Source organism: Carlito syrichta, unplaced genomic scaffold (genome assembly GCF_000164805.1).
Source record: "Carlito syrichta isolate Samal-C Ts95f unplaced genomic scaffold, Tarsius_syrichta-2.0.1 Scaffold306510, whole genome shotgun sequence".
Taxonomy (NCBI): domain Eukaryota; kingdom Metazoa; phylum Chordata; class Mammalia; order Primates; family Tarsiidae; genus Carlito; species Carlito syrichta.
This window is the reverse complement of record NW_007250606.1, coordinates 577,609-598,924: the sequence shown is the minus strand read 5'-3', so window position 1 is coordinate 598,924 and position 21,316 is coordinate 577,609. Positions and strand designations below refer to the sequence as shown.

General features: G+C 36.0%; 1 protein-coding gene across 1 annotated transcript in view; it reads right to left on the bottom strand.

The window, feature by feature from the left end:
* PRTG (protogenin) overlaps positions 1-21,316 on the bottom strand; it is a 127,189-nt gene that overhangs the window by 50,961 nt on the left and 54,912 nt on the right. The window contains exons 3-10 of the mRNA XM_008063063.2: positions 11,326-11,470; positions 10,150-10,283; positions 8,230-8,367; positions 7,823-7,981; positions 6,748-6,907; positions 5,437-5,684; positions 3,183-3,347; positions 1,284-1,589 (exon numbers count right to left, since the gene is read on the bottom strand). Coding sequence (XP_008061254.1) covers positions 1,284-1,589; positions 3,183-3,347; positions 5,437-5,684; positions 6,748-6,907; positions 7,823-7,981; positions 8,230-8,367; positions 10,150-10,283; positions 11,326-11,470 — 1,455 coding nt within the window. The remainder of the gene's footprint in view (positions 1-1,283; positions 1,590-3,182; positions 3,348-5,436; positions 5,685-6,747; positions 6,908-7,822; positions 7,982-8,229; positions 8,368-10,149; positions 10,284-11,325; positions 11,471-21,316) is intronic.

Here is a 21,316-nt window from a genome sequence, read left to right as displayed (position 1 = left end):
GACTGATCTGTCCATGAAGGATATGCTAAGCAAACTAACAGTACAGCCAAAGTTCTTTACACTAAGTAAAATAAGCTAGGCACAGAAAGACAAATTTCTTATGTTCTCACTCATATATGGGAGCTAAAGATTAAAAGTATTGAACTCATGGAAACAGAGCAGAATGACAGTTACCAGAGGCTGAGGATTGGGGGAATGCGGGATGGTTAATGGATGCAAAAATATAGTCAGATAGAATAAATAAGACCTAGTATTTGATAGTACAATAGGGTGACTATAGTCAACAATATACTGATATTTTTAAATAACTAAAAGAGTAGAATCAGAATATTCCTAATACATGGACATGATAAATGCTTGAAATTATGGTTACTCCAAATACCCTGATGTGATTATTATACATAATATGCATGTATCAGAACATCATATTTGTCCCATAAATATATATACCTATTAGGTACCCATAATAATTTAAAAATTTTTTTTAAGTTTTGGCCAGGCTCAGTGGCTCAGCCTGTAATCCCAGCATTTTGGGAGGCTAAGGTGAGTGGATTGCTGAGTCCGTGGGTTCAAGACCAGCCTGGGCAACTTGGCAAGACCTCATATCTACAATAAATCAAAAATTAGCCGGGCATGGTAGTGCGCCTATAGTTCTGGCTACTTGGAAGGCTGAGATGGAAGGATTGCCAGAGACCAGCAGTTCAACACTGGGATGGCTGTGAGTGTACCACTGCACTCTAGCCTGGGCAACAGAGTAAGGCTCTAACTCAAAAAAACAAAACCAAAAAACAACAAAAAAAGTTGTGTACATTAATGAGCTCTACGTAAAAAGGGGCTACTAAATTAAAAGTTCATTTTTTAAAATTAAGGCCATGATCTATGTAATATTTTTATCTATAAAACACAATTTTAATAAAACTTAGAGAAGAAAAACTTATTTAAAAGGTAAAAATATGACTGGGCATGGTGCTCAAGCCTGTAATCCCAGCACATTGAGAGGCCAAGGTAAGCAGACTGAGCTCGTGAGTTCGAGATCAGCTCGGGCAACTTGGCAAGACCTAGTCTCTACAATAAATCAAAAATTAGCCAGACATGGTAGTACGTGCCTATAGTTAGCTACTTGGAAGGTTGAGGTGGAAGGATCGCCAGAGCCCAACAGGCCGACACTGGGGTGGCAACGAGCGTGCCACTGCACTCCAGCTTGGGCGACAGAGTGAGACTCCAACTCAAAAAAAAAAAGAAGTGAAAATACTATTCTTCCTCAATAGTCTTTAGAAATTCACCTCTCACACTTGTTGCTTTGGGTGTCCTATGTGAGGTCCATACAGATGACTCTCCCAGCCCCACTCTGGTGGCAGCAGTAATCCGAACCAGGTAGACACTATCAGGTTTCAGGCCTTCCAAAAGGTACTCATGTATGGTTCCCGGGAGCTCCAGGACTTGGATGGAATTCTCAGTACTTAGGCGGAAAGACAGGCGGTACAGCACCACTTGGCCACGCCGGTATTTTGCTGGGATTGGCAGCCAGGAGATGAGAATATCAGTGGGACTTCGACTTGTCAAACTAATTTCAGGAGGTCTCAGAGGAACTAGTCATATAAGAAAAGAGGTTGGTTATACATGTTTAGAATCAAATTGCTACTTAAGCACACCACTAGTTACTGAATTCTCTTATCAGCAACGAAAAACATAGTAAAGAAGAGATACTTTCAGTCCTAGAAGAGGTTTTCAGTAAAACAGCGTACAAGCTGGAAAAAAATTTTTTCAAAATAACGAGAGAGGACCAAGTGTTTGGAACCGAAGAAAGTAAGGCTTTCTTCATTGTTGTTGTGACTATTTTGTTATTATTTGGAATGAATATGAGAATATTTAATATTCACACAAAATACGAGAATACTTTTCAAATAAGTCTAGCAAAGTGTCTTTGAAGCAAGGGACATGGAATTACACAAGGAAGGGAAAGCCTAGGACTCCAGAGTTATAACCCAGCAAGTAATTTTTTGAAGTATAAGAGTTATAGCTATGAAATTAGTGTGAACTTTGTATTCTAATTATAATATAGGATGTCTAATATGACAAGATTTTTCTCCAATAAGTTGAATAAAACTGGCATTTCAGGAAAATGAATCAAATATAGTGGCAGGCAACCTTCTGAAATCTCTGGAGAGAGAGATCCCTTCTTTTACAACATGATATGAAGAGTCAGAGGAGCAGAAACAGTTCTCTATGATTATCTGAACAAATTAGATTTCCCAACATTATAATAATATAAGAATAAGAATATAAGAAGGGCCAGGCTCAGTGGCTCAGCCTGTAATCCCAGCACTTTGGGAGGCTGAGGTGAGAGGATTGCCTGAGCCCACGGGTTTAAAACCCACATGGGCAACTTGGCAAGACTTCATCTCTACAATAAATAAAAAATTTTTAAAAACTAGCCAGGTGTGGTAGTACGCGCCTGTAGTTCTGGTTACTTGGAAGGCTGAGGCGGAAGGATAGAAGGAGCCCAGCAGGTCGAGGCTGCAGTGGCCAGGAGCGTGCCACTGCCCTCCAGCCTGGGTGACAGAGTAAGACTCCAACTCAAAAAAAAAGAATATAAGAAGATCAATTATAAGAATATAAGAAGTCCTGCTTTCCCTCAAAAGAACTAAAACTCAATTTCCAATCCATGGTCAGACAATAAACTGAACAAGTAATATTTTCCTCCTTAAGGAGAATAAGCATACTGATTTTTTTAAAAACCAACAGATACTAAGTGATAAGAATTTTAACTGACAGGTACTATAACAAACTCTCAGTTTTAGAAGTCCAATACCTCCGATTCTTCTTAGTCATTATGTACACTCAATCTGTAACAGTCATTATATTTACTTAGGTCTAGAAAAGATCACTTTTTTTCTATTTAGTAAAAATTATTGCAATTAAACTAGAAAAGACGGAAGAAATACAAGGGTAATATAATAATTTTATTATAATTTATGTTATAAATTGTAAATAAAAGTGATTTTTATCCCTATCATGATACTGGCAAAAGCAAAAGTCAGATTTGAAGTGGCAAACTGGCCTGCTGTTTAACCTACTTGTTTTTTAACCAAAAAGGGAATATTTAAAATACATTTATTCATTGAAATGAATGAAACATATGAATGTTTACACTGAAGAGATCTAGAATCATGCTTTCTTACCATCCTCTAAAGTATTCTGTATCACATGATCAGACATCTGGCTGGCTCCCATTGGCATATATGCCACAATGTAGAAAGTATAATTGCTGGCAGGTTCTAAGTCATCAATAATATAATGAGTTGTGTCATTTCCGATAACTACTTGATACTCTTCATTATTTAAACCTAGATTAAAGAATCCAAGTTTAAAAATTACAAATAATCAAAATAAAATTAACAAGACCATTTTCCACTGTGCAACACTGGTCCTTGGGTCTAATCTCAGTCTGTTATCTTTCATTCCCCATTACAGAATGTGAACAGGAAGGTTTTTATTTTCTAAAAGTAACCATAGCTTACTACAAATTACTAGTCTGCATTTTTCCATAATAAATCAAACTGAAAAGAATTCATCTTCTCTAAATTTCGCTTACAATCTAATCAAATCCCACAGAAGAGATGAGGTACAGTAGTAAAACAGAGCTTAATACAACCAAATACTGTAATTCATGAAAGTGTAACTTTACTTGCTTAAACTCATGACTTTTTTTTCCCTTTTAAACATAAATGGAGAGACAGTAGGGAATGTAATGTCTCCACTCTTTTATAGCAACAAACCAAACCAAAAGTTGTCCTGCAAAAGATCTCATTTTGCCCCTCAAGATTCTATTAAATTTGACTGACATAGGTTGTTCTTTATTTATACTGAAAGGAAAAGAACCAGGAGGCACAGAATGTGCCTCAAAATGCTTTGTCCCACAGTGAGTTATTTTTTTTAGGAGAAAAAAATGTGGAGCAATTCTTAATAAACTATGTATGGCAAGGTATAGAAGAGGATTTGTCTTTGTGGGATTTAATTCCTACAGAGCAAGCTTGTAAAGTGAAACAAGAGCACTGGCAGCTACTGTGCTTTGTGAACAATTAGTGGCAAACGCACGTCAACTTAATCAAAACTCTCTAAGGACAAAAGTCCCTTCTCCCCACACTGGATTTATAAACAAAACAGAAGGCAAATTCCAGAATTAAGTTTTCCCACATTTCTGAATTAACTTGATAGCATTTTAATTAGACAAGATTACAGGCATTTCACAACAGACTGGCTAATGGCTTGTTAATTAGGAGCTGCATAGTACGATTTCTGACCTACCAAACAGGGTCCTTGAGTTTGAATTAAAAAGCCTTGTTCTGTCTCTGAATAGACCACTGAGCTGCATGTGGAGGCTCTAATGAAACAACCATAATAGTGAACAAGAGTGGTCCCCACCAAAACCAGCATTCCTTTTACCTTCATAAATCACTAAAAAGGGAATTAACATACTACAACATGCTCAGCTATCAGACGTTCATTCTTCTTGCTACCATGACCCTTGATTTACATTCGAAATATTCCTTTTCAAAACACTACTTCAAAGTACCAAAAAAACTCAACAACAACAGCAACAACAAATCACCTGTTTCTATAGATAATTTTATTATATCACCATTCTTTGGGTGTTTGAATTCGTTTTGAATGTATATTGCATAAAAGCTAGGCTTTTGTATATAGAACTAAAATTCTGTAAGCACCTACCCTGTTTTCCATAAAATTTTCAATAGAGACATCTCTAGGAGGCATAAGTAGTTTTTCTTTTCCCTCTAAGATTTTTGCTAAAAGTAAAATATAAGGATAAAAAGGAGGAACCAATAATTCTAAATGAGAGTTTTAAGACAGCTTTGGTTTATATTTTTATATAATAAAAAGATTCAATAAGGAGGGTCCTATTCAGTTTTCAAAGAGTTCTACATGATTTCAAAAAATATTCAAAATATACAAAATAAAATATATGGAGAATTTGATAATGCTTACCTTCTCCCTTAAAAATAACACACTATAGTATCTACAGTTTATTATTTTATTAAACAGTCACACCACTGTTCCCATGTAACTGCATACTTAAATTGGAACATTAAGTCTCAGTTAAGAAATTAATACCTTGGCTGGAATGAAATTCATAAGTACACAACTTTGTGATTTTGATAGGCAGAGATGCTTTGCATTAGCTGGTACTTGTTTCTAACCATAAAAATCTTAAACTATACTTAAACATACAAAGTATTCAACTATATAAATTTTAGAGAAAAATACAGATCCAAGAGTGATAGATTATTTTATTAAAGAGATAAGTGCTATAGAATTTCAATAATATTTTGTGGATATCAAAGACATCTTTTTTACTGAAAGCAAATCCTTGATAGCAAGCAGCACTTAAAAATAAACACTCCTCAAATTGCTTACCTTCTGCTTTCATGTAGTGTACAGAATAAGCGATGACTTTATCTGAATTATATAGTGGCCTCTCCCAAGCTAAAAGGATGGCTGAACTTGACATCGTTTCAGCATGCACATTATAGGGAGCACTGGGTCTGTCTTCTGACATTACTACGGTCAGTCTGGCTCTAGATAAAATAGATCCTTGGCTATTCTCAGCCATGCACTGATAAATAGCATCATCTTCAGGAATAATCTGGTTAATTACCAATTTACTGAGGAAAGAAAAAAATTATTTCCATGAAAAATTCTAAGAACAATGTAAAAATAAAGTTGCTATTCCTAAATGTACTCTCATTTTTAATCACAAAAGTTACTGAGAACAAAAAACTGTGTAATCTAACCTACTAAAAAGTATTCTATATTAATTATATAAACTGGCTGGGCAATCCTAGCACTTTGAGAAGCCAAGGCAAGGGGATTGCTTGAGTCCTGGGGTTTGAGACCAGCTTGGGCAACATAGTGAAACCTCGTCTCTACAAAAAAAAAAAAGAAAAAATTAGCCAGGCATGGTGGTGCATGCTGTGGTTCCAGCTGAGGTGGAAGAATCACATGAGCCCAGGAAGTCGAGGCTGCAGTGAGCCATGATCACTGCATTCCAGCCTGGGCAGCAGAGTGAGACCCTAATCCCCCAAAAAATTACATAAAATTATTTCTATTTATTTCTGAGTATGCATAAGTATTTGTGATATCCAAATTCTGTTTGGTTTAGATAACAATTTATTCTTTAAAAGTTGGCCTTTATTAAGACATAACAAATTTATACCATCTAACTCATAAAATATTATAATGCATATAAAAGATTCAGGTCAGCAAAATTTTTAAAAGTTTTGTTCAACATGAGTAAGAATGTTACAAGAATTCATATTTATACTAATGAAAATGAATTCTTAAAATCATTAAGTTTAAACTGTGGAGGAGTTCTTAGAGAATTAATTATTTCCTTATAAGTGCCCCATTTTATGGAAGAAGAAACTGAGACCCCAAAAGTTAGTATTTTTGCTTGTGATAATTTAACTAGTGGCTTAACCAGCAAGAAACCAGGTCTGGGGAACTGTTCAACATTCATTTTATTGTAATCTATCACTTTCATAATCCACACTTAAAATACAAGAGAATCTATGACATGCTAATGTTATAAATCTTAAGTTAATTTCTTTTTTATTTTAGTTTAATTTATATTATCAAGATAATTTAGGTAGCTGACATCACTATAGTCATTTAGCATACAAATTATTAAAGCCATAATATCTTATATAAAAAGGTAACATAGCCTACCTGTTGTACATTTTAATTCTACCATTTGAATGTATCTTCCTTCCATTTTTCAACCATGACATTTTGGGTGAGGGGATTCCTTCTGCCTGACACACAAATCGAGCAGTGCCAGCTCGAGGCCTTGTTAAACTTTCTGGCCATTCAACAAATGAAGGAGGAGCTATTTTTTAAAAAAGAAGAAAATATTTCTATGGTCCCAACAGAAACAACACAAAAGAGTCAAGGAAGAGTGTGACAAATAACACAAGTTCCATTCCTGCAGATGTTGACATTCTGAGCCTCTTGTCTATATCCCCACATATCTATCCGGACACCTTTTCTCTGCAGTTAGTGTCTACTTCTTCCATGATTTCCCTATTAAGATCATCTATACAAACACACTAAAAATATGTGTATCCACAGTCCTTTTTAATTAAGTCCACTATAAGCCCGCTTATGAAAGCATACGGATAATCAACAGTTTAGAATTTTAGACTGGCAAACAGGTATATGGATTTATGAATAGGTGTGAAGGACATAAAAGAGAACTTAAGAAAGAACATAATGGTATACATACAAACAGAATGGTGAGTTCAGAATGATTCTGTAGTTTTTAGCAGATACTTAGTTTTCTTCTAAAATTCATCATTGAGCCGGGCTCGGTGGCTCAGCCTGTAATCCCGCGCCTTTGGGAGGCTGAGGTGAGTGGATTGCCTGAGCCCGCGGGTTCAAGACCCACCTGGACAGCGAGACTTCATCTCTACAATAAATCAAAAAATCTGCCGGGCATGGTAGCCCATGCCTGTAATTCCGGCTACTCGGAAGGCTGAGGCGGAAGGATCGCCGGAGCCCAGCAGGTCGAGGCTGCGATGGCCGAGAGCGGCCACTGCACTCCAGTCTGGGCGACAGAATGAGACTCTAACTCAAAAAAATAAAAATAAAATAAAATAAAATTCATCATTGGATTACAAAATTTCATATCAATCTTAGTATCAATGCTACGAAACTCAAGAAAGGTGAAAGTAAGCAATGAATGGGATAAAACAGCAAGTATTAAAATGTACATCTCCTAATTGCAGAATGAAAGGAAACATACCTAATACAGTTAAAGTTGCCAAGGCAACTGTGAAGTTACGTGTACCAGGGGTAGTGGCTCGACAAACATATATTCCAGCATGCTGCAACTTGACATCCGATATCATGAGATTACCAGTTCCAAGTACTCGAGTATTAAAGACATCGATGGATTTGTGATCTATTTCAAAGAGAATACTCAGATGAGAGAATGAATTTATAATCTAAAATTATGTCGGAAGACCACTAGCTAAACAATCAATTATGAAAAGTATGAAATTCTCCATATTAAAACATTTTTCTTACACACTGAAATGCCAAAAAGTTAAAAAGTCATTCATTTTTAAATATAAAATAAACATTTTTTATCAGTTTTATTAGAATGAGCAGAGTAAGAAAGATGCATTCCCCCGCCCCTGGAAGACTTACCAAGGCGGCTCCAAGAAATGATTGGTTTAGGATTTCCTGTAGCCATGCATTCTAAAATTACAGTCTGATGAAGAGACGTTGTGATGTTCTGTGGACCTGCTATAATGTTTGGTATATGGAAAGATTTAGACTCCTTAGCTTTGGGGAAGAAAAGACAAAATATAAAAAATAAATTATAAGTAAGATATAATAAGTGAAATGAGTTAAAACACCTATTCTTACCATTTACTTCTTTTTTAAAAACAACTTTATTAAGATATAGCTCCCATACCATATAATTCACCTATTTGAAATATATAATTCAATGGTTTTTTAGAATTTTCAGTTGTGCAACTATCACCACAGTGCATTAGCAGTCACTCCCGTCTGCTCTCTCCACAGTCCGGTAACCACTAATCTATTGTCTGTCTCTCTGGATAGGCCTATTCTAGGCATTTCATATAAATGAAACCATATTAATATAAGGTCTTTTGTACAATGTTTTCAAGGTTCATCTCTGTTGTGGCATGTATCAAATACTTCATTTCTTTTTATTGAACAATAATAACTGAATAATATTTAACTGTATTGCTAGAATACATTTTATCCACTCGTCATTTGATGGACATATGGGTTACTTTCAAATCATTCAGTTTTAATTAAGGTTTAAACATTCATTTAATGCTTTTACTAATCTTGTTAAGAATTTACATGACAGTGGGCAAGAAGGAAAGAAGTATTGAGGGTGCTTCTGTATTTATCTTTCATACCAAGAATCCAACAGATACTACCTTAAATAAAGCATGGCATTAAATATATAACTCTAACGGCTTAATGATTTTCAAAATTTATTTTTTTAACCTTAAGGGATCTGTTAAGAAGTAATATCTCTTGTGAAGAATAAACTTTCACGTGAAGTTCAACAAAGTCTTTAATCCAGGTTTTCTTCTACTGCATTCAAGTAAATTTAAATTTAGTTGTCTTAAAAAGTAATATCTATGCTTAATTCTATTTTATTAAAATATGTATTTCTTTCTTCATAGTTATCTCTCTAGTTTCCCTTCTAGCTATACTAATGTATGACAAAATATATAAAATTATGATTGCTTAATATTAGCAATAATTTTTACATTTTTAAGCTTTTATTTTGTACTTTTAAAACATGTTTTAATATTAAAGTTGTATATTTTTGTTTTCATAAATATTACTTTTTATAACAAAGATGTATCACTTTTACAAAAGCAAATCATAGTATTTATAAACAACAAACAAAAGAATATCAAACTGAAAACAAATATATCTTTATCAACAATGGATAATTCTGGTAGAAACAGTTTACTGTTATTCTCTTTTTTTACTCTCTGTACTTTTAAAAACAAAAGTGAAATACACTCAAGCCCCCAGTATCTGCAGGTTCCACATCTGTGAATTCAATCAACTACAGATAAAAAGTATTTTCAAAAAAACCAATAAAAATAACAAACAATACAAATAAAACAAATTTTAAAAACAACACAGCATCACAACTATTTACATAGAATTTATCTTATATTCATTATTATAAATAATCCAGAGATTATTTAAAGTATATGGGAGGATGTACATAGGTGTATGAAAATACTACGTCATTTTAAATAAGGGACCAAGCATCAGTGGACTTTGGTATCTGCAGGGGTCCTAGAGCCAATTCCACATTGATAACAAGGGCCAAATGTATTTATAAAACAAATACTCAATTTTTCTTAAAAATATTGATATAACAGAATACAAGTTAGTTTGTGAAAGAAGCGTTGCTTAATATATAGAGAATTACTTTCCAAATATATTATAATAATTTAAATAAAATTCTACTTTATAGTATACCATCCCAGTCAGAAGAGAAAACGTAATCACTGAGCCAATAAAAAGTCATAAAAATGAAAAAAGCACTCCGTGTGGTACCTGAAATCACAGTTAGAGAGGCCTCCATACTTTTACGCCGATGAGCTACAGTAGTAGCAACACAACGATAACTCCCAGCATCCCTTTGACCAACATCATAGATCTGTAATATTCCTGTTGGTAGGGCAGTTATCCTGTTATGAGAAGAAAGATAACTAGACTTTTTGCAGTAGATTTCATATTTTATTTAACATATTCTATGACAGGAATGAATATAATCAATCTTTTTACAGTGCTAGAGCAATACTTTAAAGACTTCTTAAAATATTAGTTTGAGCCTATTGTTTTCATCTGGGTCTCAGAAACTCTTTAAAACATAAGTAATTCTGCATGATATGGTTTGTGAAATGAAATCTGCCTTTGTGAAATCTACATAGAGCCTCATTTAACATTTTAGCTTAGATTTAGTCATCTGGTGGCCCCGTGCTTAGTATGATGCTTTTCAAATTCCTGATTTTTTACTATTAAGAAAAAAAATCAATGTATTCTCCAAGATATAACTGAATATTTTTTTAAAAAATAAAGTACTTCCTTGAATAAGTTCTTCCATCTTAGTGGCCTACCATTTTAGCAAATGAATTTGCCTACTTAGCAGCAGGGCAGGAATCAAACTTTTTAGAATTGCTACCAAGTTCTTGCTTCCCAAATCCCAAACACCCCAGAGCACTAGGTATGTGCATGTGTGCAGGTGTATGTGTGTGTGTGTGTGTGTGTGTGTGTGTGTGTGTGTGTGTGTGTGTGTGTGTGTGTGTGTGTTTGTAGTAAAGAGGGGCTTGGGAAGTAGAAGGCAAAGACAGGAGTGGGCAGCTACCAAGACATACATGAGAGACCCTTATATCAGCAATGTTCTTCCCAGCAGTGAAGGTGTGATTTAGTTTCCTAAAACCGTGGACTGCAGTCCAGATACTTAGATGGTCCCATGGTTAGAACAGATGGTTGAGGAAAGAAGCAAAGCAGTAGGATAATATATTTAAATTCAGATCTGAGCCAGAAACCATGCCCCATGTGCCAGAGACTGGTGATCTAATTCTTTGGTTAAGTTTGAAATGTCTTAAGAAATCAGTTATTACTACCCTAAGTGAAAATGAGGCTCATGATGGTTTTTTATCCCTACATAATCTCATATGAGGTCCTTACTACTCCTGTATCACTTCCTAAGACAAAATCTACATTTACCTGTCCATAGTGATAGGAAGACTTGTCCGATTGAATTCCCATGTTATGACTGCAGGAGGGTTTGATGAAATCTTGCACGCAAATCGAGCAACACCACCTTCATGGACCTCAGTGGAAACTGGCTGAACTTCAAATGCAGAAATAGCTATAAAATAAAGTTTGATAAATTCAGAATGAGTACATGACAACTACACTTAGAAATAACATTATGCTGGCTGTTATTTATTAGACTTGAACTTGTGCTCAAACATAAGACCAACCTAACTTAACTAGCATAAAGATAATAGAGTAAATAATCTTGGAAAAACAATTGGGCAGTTGCCCAACTTAAGAAGCCCAGTCTTTCCTAGAATTAAAGTCTAAACAGGTTCTCAAGAAAATTACTATCTATTTGCAGAGAAAAAATTAACATAATTGAAACAAACAATAATGGTATGTAGTTACATATCAAACTGTATGGTACAAACGTCAGATATTACCATTTATCAGAGGAGAGAGAAATAAATAAAGACAAACTGGTCAAGTCAAAACCATTTGCAGGAATTGGTTCTTGAAGAAGTCACTGGATTTAGACAAAAGAAAAAATAGGACATTCTAGGTGAAAGGAATATCATGAAGACAAGCACAGAGGTAAGAAATATGCAGAATTGTGAGGAAACAGTCAGGACTATGGTAGAATATTTAAGATTATGAGTTCATGGGAAAGTGGAAGGATAGTAGAGATAAAGTAGGTTTATACCATGGTATAAGTTAAGGCATCACTGAAGATTTTTGAGTAAAGGAGTGTCATAATAATAGTAGTGTCTGGGAAAAATTAATCAGGCACTATTATTACAAAGGATGGATTGAGAAAAAGGAGTCTCAAGTCCAAAGCCCAACAGGTTGATTAAATAGGAATGACAGAACTGGGTAGTGACAGTGAAAATGGTGACATAGATTCTACAGGCATTTTTTCTTTTTTTTTTGAGTTGGAGTCTCACTCTGTCACCCAGACTGGAGTGCAGTGGCCGCTCACAGTCACCGCAGCCTTGACCTGCTGGGCTCCGGCGATCCTTCCACCTCAGCCTTCCAAGTAGCCAGAATTACAGGCATGCGCTACCATGCCCGGCTGATTTTTTTATTTATTGTAGAGATGAGGTCTCGCTGCCCAGGCGGGTCTCGAACCCGTGGGCTCTAGCAATCCACTCACCTCAGCTTCCCAAAGGCGCGGGATTACAGGCTGAGCCACCAAGCCCAGCTTTTACAAGCATTTTTAAAAAACAAAGACTGGTTCTTACTGGACAAGACACATCACTCTGTGTTTATAATCAGATGAAGTTATTATTGATAGAGCAGAATGAGAAAGGAAAGAGAGGAGATAATTGGTGCTTCTAATGAATAAAAGGTAGAGAAACTCAAGAGACTATTTTTAGGCTCTTGTATTTCCAAAGCAGAGATGTGCAGTTGAAGTGCTGATATTTTCTGAAGATACCTTTTCTTTACCATTCTAGGTATCCCTCCAGGAAATGGTCTTCAGTGTCCATGATTATGTATTTATTTCTCCCATCCAAGAACTAACCAGGCCCAACCCTGTTTAGCTTCCAAGATCAGATGAGATTGGATGAGTTCAGGGCGGTATGGCTGTAGATATATGCATTTATTTCTGTTTTTAGAATCAGGGTCTTGCTCTGTTACCCAGGCAGGAGTGCAGTGATATGATCGTAGCTCACTGTAGCCTTGAACTGCTGGGTTCAAGCAATTCTCCCACCTCAGCCTCCTAGCTAAGAGTATAGGTATGTACCACCATATCCAGCTATGTATTTTTATTTTTGTAGAGATGGGATCTCACTATGATGCCCAGGCTGGTCTTGAACTCCTGACCTCAAATGATCCCCCTGCCTCAGCCTTCCAAAGTGCTGGGATTACAAGTGTGAGTCACTGTGCCCAGATCATGGCTGTGCATTTTGAAGGAGTCCAGACTTCAGGCCATAGTGTGGTTTCCCTTCCCTCTACTAAGTCTTCCAAGATACAAAGAGAGAACCCCAATTACAGTCTTGTTTCCCCTCCTCAGAATTTAGTTTGAAGAAGCACCTTTACAGTTTACCAGTAAAGTGAGAGATTATGAATAAAATAGTGGGAATAAGGGGAAGATGAACTTATGCTTCATTAGATTGAAAAGGGTAAAAGATCACAAAAGGCTAACAAATTCTGTCTTGGACTTGACTTCATTTATTAGGCAGATCATAGGCCAGAGGCATAGGACAAGACCAGTGAATAATGGTACAAATTCTTAAGAAGGATCTACTTATACAAAATGTGGAATGAGGATAAAGAAATACTTTATTTGTGTATGTAACAAAAATTTCTGCTTCTTGGAGAACAGCAATCCTCAAACTGTTGTTGTCAATGGATCATCAAAGTCAAAACCATTTCACAATAACCATCATCTACCAGTTTAATTCTCATTTCTCTTGGAGGTACAGTGTTTTTACAGAAGCTGTGTAGTGGGTTATATTGCAACAAACTAAACGGGGAAGGAGATATGTGTGAAAATTCAGCTGTCTTCCATTAAACTAACTAAAAAGATTTGCACAAGTGTAAAATAACACCGATCATCTCACTACATTTTTTCCTTTGGAAGATAGTTAATTAAATATATGATGGATCAATGTCTTCATCTTAAAATGAAGTAATGAATATTTTTCTCAGTTTTAATTTCTAATGGTATCAATAGATATAAGCCACATAAATAAAAGTTATTTGAGTTTTAAGAGTATAAAAGGGCCGGGCACGATGGTTCAAGCCTGTAATTCCAGCACTTTGGGAGGCCAAGGTGAGGGGATTGCCTGAGCCCACAGGTTCGAGAACAGCCTGGGCAACTTGGTAAGACCTCATCTCTACAATAAATCAAAAAATTAGCCTGGCATGGTAGTGCGCCTGTAGTTCTGGCTACTTGGAAGATTGAGGTGGAAGAATCGCCTGAGCCCTGCAGGTCGATGCTGGGGTGGCCATGAGTGTGCTACTGCACTCCAGCCTGGATGATGGAGTGAGACTTCAACTCAAAAAAAAAAATTATATATATATATATATATATATATATAAAGATTAAAATATTGGAGAACCACTATTCAAGAACATCAAACTCTACAAATAAGTAGTGTTTCTTTTAATTGCCTCTGTAATCAATTTCTAGGGAGTTTATCTACAAATATTTTAACTCTGGAACAACTCTATGGACCACCTACTACTGTTCATCTACTAAAGAATCAGGAAACAGATGATTATATTCACCCTCAAAATATCAGCTTCACATTCAGAAAAACCTGATTTCTCAATAACCATATAAATTTTTCTTTTTAGAATTGACTAAACTTATGTTGAATACATTCATTTTCGGGAGAACTGGGATCTAAACTTCCCTAAGTGTAATGTCTGCCTTATGAAGTATTAAAAACTCATATTGATCTCATATTTGCCTTTTCCATATGTGAGAGGGTGACCTTTCATTCTAGCTGTCACTGATAATCCAGACTAAATTCAATTTACAGACTTCAAAATGGGAATTTTTCCTTATTCTTTCCCAGCCTTTACCTCTCCAGACTGAAATATCTAGTTTAGTTTCACTTTTCTTTATGAAGCAGAAGCTCCTCCAAGGCCTGCCTATTTGACCCATTTCTTCTTTCATTACCCCACAATGAATCAAGCACCCAATTCAAAGTGCTTTATCTCATATATACCTCTCTCGTATCTGACTTTTCTCAGTTCCTAATAATCCTCTGTTCAATTCAGACCCATATCCTGCCTGGAAATCTTTCAGGAGTCTCTCAGCTGATATCTCACCTGCCAGCAGAGTTACCTTCCAGAGTGATCATCATAAAACATAAATTTATGTTGCTGATGAATTAATTAGCCCCCTTAAAACTCTCCAGCCTAGTATTCAATCACTTACAATTTTATTTTGCTAACACTGAACTACTTATAATTCTCTGAATACACCATGATATTTCATACATAAAGCATTTCCTTATCTTACAAATATCCCGGATTCTTTTGTCCACCTAATGAAATCTTAGCACATCCTTTAAAGCCTAGTTCACTTATCTCATCCTTCGGGAAGTTGTTCCTGATGCTTTATTTCCTGCAACCTCTATACACTGCAGACCTTTGCTGCTGCTTTTATCTCACAGTATTATAACCACTTATTCACAAGTCTTTCTTCTCTTCTGCATGAGGAGTTCATTGAGGGACAGTAGTAGGTCATATTCTTTTGCGGATCCCTTAAGACAGTGAATGGTGCAGACTTGGCACTAAAAAATACTTGTTGAATTAAACTAAAATTATTTGGACTTTCTCCAATTCTATCAGGTCTTTACATACAGTAACTAGAATTGTAAGGTGTTTCCTGGGTACCTACACCAAACTTGGAATGAGAAGAAAATAATGCATTTATTATTTTTTTGTTTGCTATAATTCCAAATGATGCCCGATATTTTATTGGTATTATTTTTAGAGATAAAAACCTATTTCTGCTATATTAAAGGGTTGTTTGAACCTTAAACCAACATCATGCCTAATGGGCAGAAGCTGGAAGCATTCCCCATTAGAAATGGAAGAAGACAAGGTTGCCTATTTCAACACAGTGCTGGAAGTCCCAGCTAGAACAATCAGGCAGTAGAAGAAAATCAGGGGTAGGGCAACTCCTTCAGGTCCCTTCCCACTGTGGGAGCTTTCCTGTCCTCTCAATAAATCCTGCTTTTAAAAAAAAAGTAAGGAAGAAAATCAGGGGTATCTAAATAGGAAAAGAGGAAGTTATCTCTCTTTGCAGATGATATGATTCTATACCTAGAAAACCCTAGAGAGTCTGTCAAAAACCTTCTCACACTGATAAATGACTTAGGTAAAGTCTCAGGATACAAAACCAATGCACAAAAGACAGCTGCATTTCTATATACTAGCAACAAACAGGCTGAGAAACCAAATAATAAACACAATCCCATTCACAATAGTCACAAAAAAATGAAATACCTTGGCATCCACCTAACTAGAGAAGTGAAAGACCTTTACAATGAGAACTACAAAGCACTGCTCAAAGAAATCAGAGAAGACACAAATACATAGAAAAACATCTCATGCTCATGAATTGGAAGAATCAATGTTGTCACGATGTCCATCCGACCCAAGGCATTCTGCAGACTCAAGGCAATCCCTATTAAATTGTCAACATCACTTTTCACAAACCTAGAAAAGACAATACAGAATTTCACATGGAAGCAAGATAGAGTATGAATAACCAAAACAATTCTCAGCAAAAGGAACAAAGCAGGAAGTATCACACTTCCAGGCTTTAAACTTTATTACAAGGCTACAGTAACCAAGATGGCATGGTATTAGTACTGGAACAGGCACATAGACTAATGAAACAGGATAGAAAATCTGAAAATAAAAACTTGGTGCCTCACCAACTTGTCTTCGACAAAGCCATCAATAACAAACAATGGGGAAAGGAAACCGTATTTAGCAAATGGAGCTAGGAAAGCTGGCTAGTCGTATATAGAAAAATGAAACTAGATCCCTACCTATTACCATATACAAAAATCAACTCAAATTGATCAAGGACTTAAATGTAAAAACCTCAAACTATAAGACCCTTACAAGAAAACGTAGGGACCACCCTCCTGAATATCAGAGTAGGCAATGAATTTATGACCAAGTCCTCAAAAGCAATTGCAACAAGAGCTAAGATAGACAAGAGAAATCCTATCAAACTGAAAAGTTTTTGCACAGCAAAATAAATCATCAAAAAAGTAGAGACAATCCATGGAATGGAAAAAAATATTTACAAACTAAGCATCAGATAAGGCCTAACATCCAGGAACTCAAACAAATTGAAAGGAAAAAAACCAAACAACCTTATTAAAAAGTGGGCAAAGAACATGAACAGACTTTTCTCAAAGGAAGACATTCAAGCAGCCAACCAACACATGAAAAAATGCTCAGCCTTACTAATCATCAGAGAAATGCAAGTTAAAACTACAATGAGATTCCACCTAGCATCAGTAAGGATAACTATCACTAATAAATTTAAAAAACAACAGGTGTTGGCAGGGCTGTGGAGAAAAGGAGATGCTTCTAAATTGTTGGTGGGAATGTAATCTAGTTCAAACTTTGTGAAAAGCAGTGTGGTGATTTCTCAAAAACTAAAAATTGAGCTACCATTCAACTCAGCAATCCCTCTCCTGATAATATACCCAGAGGAACATAAATCACTCTACCAAAAAGACTCCTGCACACACATATTTATTGCAGCACTATTGACAATAGTAAAAACATGGTAAACCAACTGTATTGCCCATTGAAAGTGGACTGGATAAAGAAAATGTGGTACATATACACAACAGAATATTATGTAGCCACAAAGAAAAACAAAATCATGACCTTTGCAGCAACTTGTGCAGTTGGAGACCATCATACTAAGCAAACGATCGCAGAAACAAAAAATGAATACCACATGTTCTCACTCATAAGCGAGCCCTGAACACTAGTCACACTAGCACAAAGGCGAGACTGGCAGACACTAGACACTGCTAGGGGAGAGGGAGGGGGACACATGACAATACATTAGGTGTCTGACCCACTATCAGGGGACAGAGGGTCAGTAAGAAGCCCAAACTTCACCTTCATGTTGCCTACTTATGTAGTAAATTCCCACTGTACCCCACAACTCTAAAATAAAAAACAGGGCCAGTCATGGTGGCTCACGACTCAAAGCCCAGCACTTTGGGAGGTAGAGGTGAGAGAATTGCCTTCACCTAGAAGTTCAAGACAAGCCTGGGCAACTTAGCAAGACCGCATCTCTACAACAAATTTTTTTTTTAAACTAGTCGGGCGTAGTAGTACATATCTATAGTTCCAGTTGGAAGGCTAAGGCAGAACGATCACCTGAGCCCAGCAAGCTGAGGTTGCATCAATTACTTCAAAACCAAATTGTTTATATGGTAACATGCAATAGTATTTATACAATCTTAAAAGTTATATAAAAGTAATTAACATCATTTATATCAAAGATGTACAGTATAACTATGATACAAAAGTTCATTTCCACGAATCATATATTAATATCAATCCCATTGTCTTTACAACCACACCATTCAGTTTGCAGTTAACCATGTTAATAGGTTATAAATCAAACACTTCTTCATAAAATAATAGGCCTGATTGTCTCCCCATTCTAGAAAAGGATTTTAATTACTTTTGGGAAACGCTCAGACTGAAGTAATCTCTTCTTAATCCACTCAATGAATTCAGTGCCTTATACATTCTAGGTGCCAAGGATCCAATGATGAACAAAATTAATAGAGGTTCTATTCTCAGAAATCTTTGTCTAATGGTGGAGAAAGCATTTAAGTAAATTACTATCCAAGCATATAATTTCAAACTGCAATAAGTGGTATGAAGGAGAAGTACAGAGTACAGGTTAAGCATTCCAAATCATAAAATCCAAAATACTATACAACCTGAACTTTTTGAGCACCAACATGATGCCCAAAGGAAATTCTCATTGGAGCATTTCAATTTATGGACTTGGAGTGCTCAACGGGTATAATACAAATATTCCAAATTTTTAAAAAAATCTGAAATCCGAAACACTTCTGGTCCCAGCATTTCAGATAAAAGACACTCAATCTATATTATAACTGTCAGTCAAGAATTTGCTATCCAACAAGATGAAGCTTTATAAATGACAGAGAAATAAAGTCTTTCCCAGACAAGCAAGTGCTGAGGGAATTCATCACCACTAGACCCACCCCATAATAAATACTCAAAGGAGTCTAAAACTTAGAAGTGAAAGGATAATATTCACCATCATGAAAACACACTTAAGTATAACACTCACTAGTAGAGCAATCACAAAGAAGGAAGAGAAAAAGACTCAAATGTGTCTAAAAAGAAAAAAAAAACAGCTCCATTACAAAATATATGAATTGACAGTTCTCAAAAGAAGACATACAAGCAGCCAACAGATACATGAAAAAATGCTCAGCCTCATTAGTCATCAAAGAAATGCAAATTAAAACCACACTGAGATACCACAAAACTCCAGTCAGGATGGCCATCATCAATAACTCAAAAAACAACAGATGCTAGGGAGGATGAAGTGAAAAGGGAACACTTCTACACTGCTGGTGGGAGTGTAAACTAGTACAGTCTCTGTGGAAAACAGTGTGGTGATTCCTTAAAAGATCTAAAAATCGACCTTCCCTATGATCCAGCAATCCTCCTTCTGGGACTACAACCAGAGGAATTCAAATCACTCTATGAAAAAGACACCTGCGCACACATGTTTATTGCAGCATTATTCACAATAGCAAAAACATGGAATCATCTGTGCTTTCCACTGACTGGATTTAAAAAAATGTGGTACATATACACGATGGAATATTATGCAGCCATAAAGAACAAAATTATGAGCTCCACAGTAACTTGGATGGATTTAGAGTCTATAATACTCAGTGATCTATCACAGAAACAAAGATCTGAGTGCTACATGTTCTCACCCATAAGTGGGCCCTGAACAATAATCATAATACTATAAGAAAGGAATTGGCAGTAGTAGGAAACTGCCAGGAGAGTGGGGGAAGGGAGAGGAGCAGGGGAGGGCACACTCCATCAATAAGGATATTTGATGACAAACCAGGTCAAGTGGGGACCAAAGTGAGGTCCAAACTTTACCTGTACAATGGCCATTTGTATGCCTAACCCTAAATTGTATCCCACATCTTTAAAATAAATTTTTTTTTAAAAGAAACAAATAGCACCACTACAGAATTCCAATCTGTATTACAAAAGCATATAACAGGTTTCAAGCAATTTAATAAAGACAGAAATAACAATAGCTTAACATACATTTTATTTCTAAGTACTGCATTAAGTACATTACATATTCTAGTTTATTTAACCCTCAGAACTATTATAACCCCAATTTTCAGTTAAGGAAACTAAGGCACAGGGAGATTGAGCAATTTGATCAAGGTCTTGCAGCTAGTAAGTTGTGAGGCTGGGATCTGAACTCAGGCAATCAATTTCTAGAGACCTTATGTGAAATCTCTTATGAGTAAAAGTCAGAGTTTCCCCAAACTTTTTGTGGAAAATAAAATGTATGGGTTCTCCTTCCAAGCAATCCTGGTGTTCATAATAAGTTGAAATGCATTGACTTTCTAGCTGGATATAAATATGTGTTATATTCCTAAATTTCTAAAACAGAACATCTTTAAAACTCTGCTTACTAGGATTAAGAATCTCTGGCTCTCATCTCAAGATTATTTCTACTCCTAAGAACCTGTTAAAGATCGGAAAGTATATACATTCAGTTAAACCATCTCAGTCTAAAATGTATTTGGAAGTCAAATATTTTTTCAAAAACAAATCTGTTTTTTGAAAACAGTTTGCCTAATAGGAATATTAGTTTTTATTTTAATGTTAATCTCCTAGTTCTAGCCCACAAACAGTTTGATCATCAAAAAATCACATACTTAGAGGGACAGAGCTTAGAGATAAGGAGACTAGTAGCTAAGAAGCTTTTAGAATAGCAAAAGAGAGATCTGCTATGGGTATGAATCATGGCAGAGATAACAAGAATGTAAGGGAGGACACATGCAAGAGACACTGCATACTAAACAACGTAATTTGGCCAAGAGGTGCTCAAGGGCCAAGTGGGAAGAATCTATGTGGTTCTAAGACTTCTGGTCTGTAAATCTGGAAGGTTAGGGAACACAATGGTGTCTGAAAGGGAACACAGGAAGAGGGATCAGATGGGCTTGATAAATAACCATTCCAAACTTTCATTTGATCAGCATGAGAAGAACTGGACACATTAAGAAAGAATGGTCGGGCTCGGTGGCTCAGCCTATAATCCTGCGCCTTTGGGAGAGGCTGAGGTGAGTGGATTGCCTGAGCCCACGGGTTCGAGACCCGCCTGGGAAGCGAGACCTCATCTCTACAATAAATCAAAAAA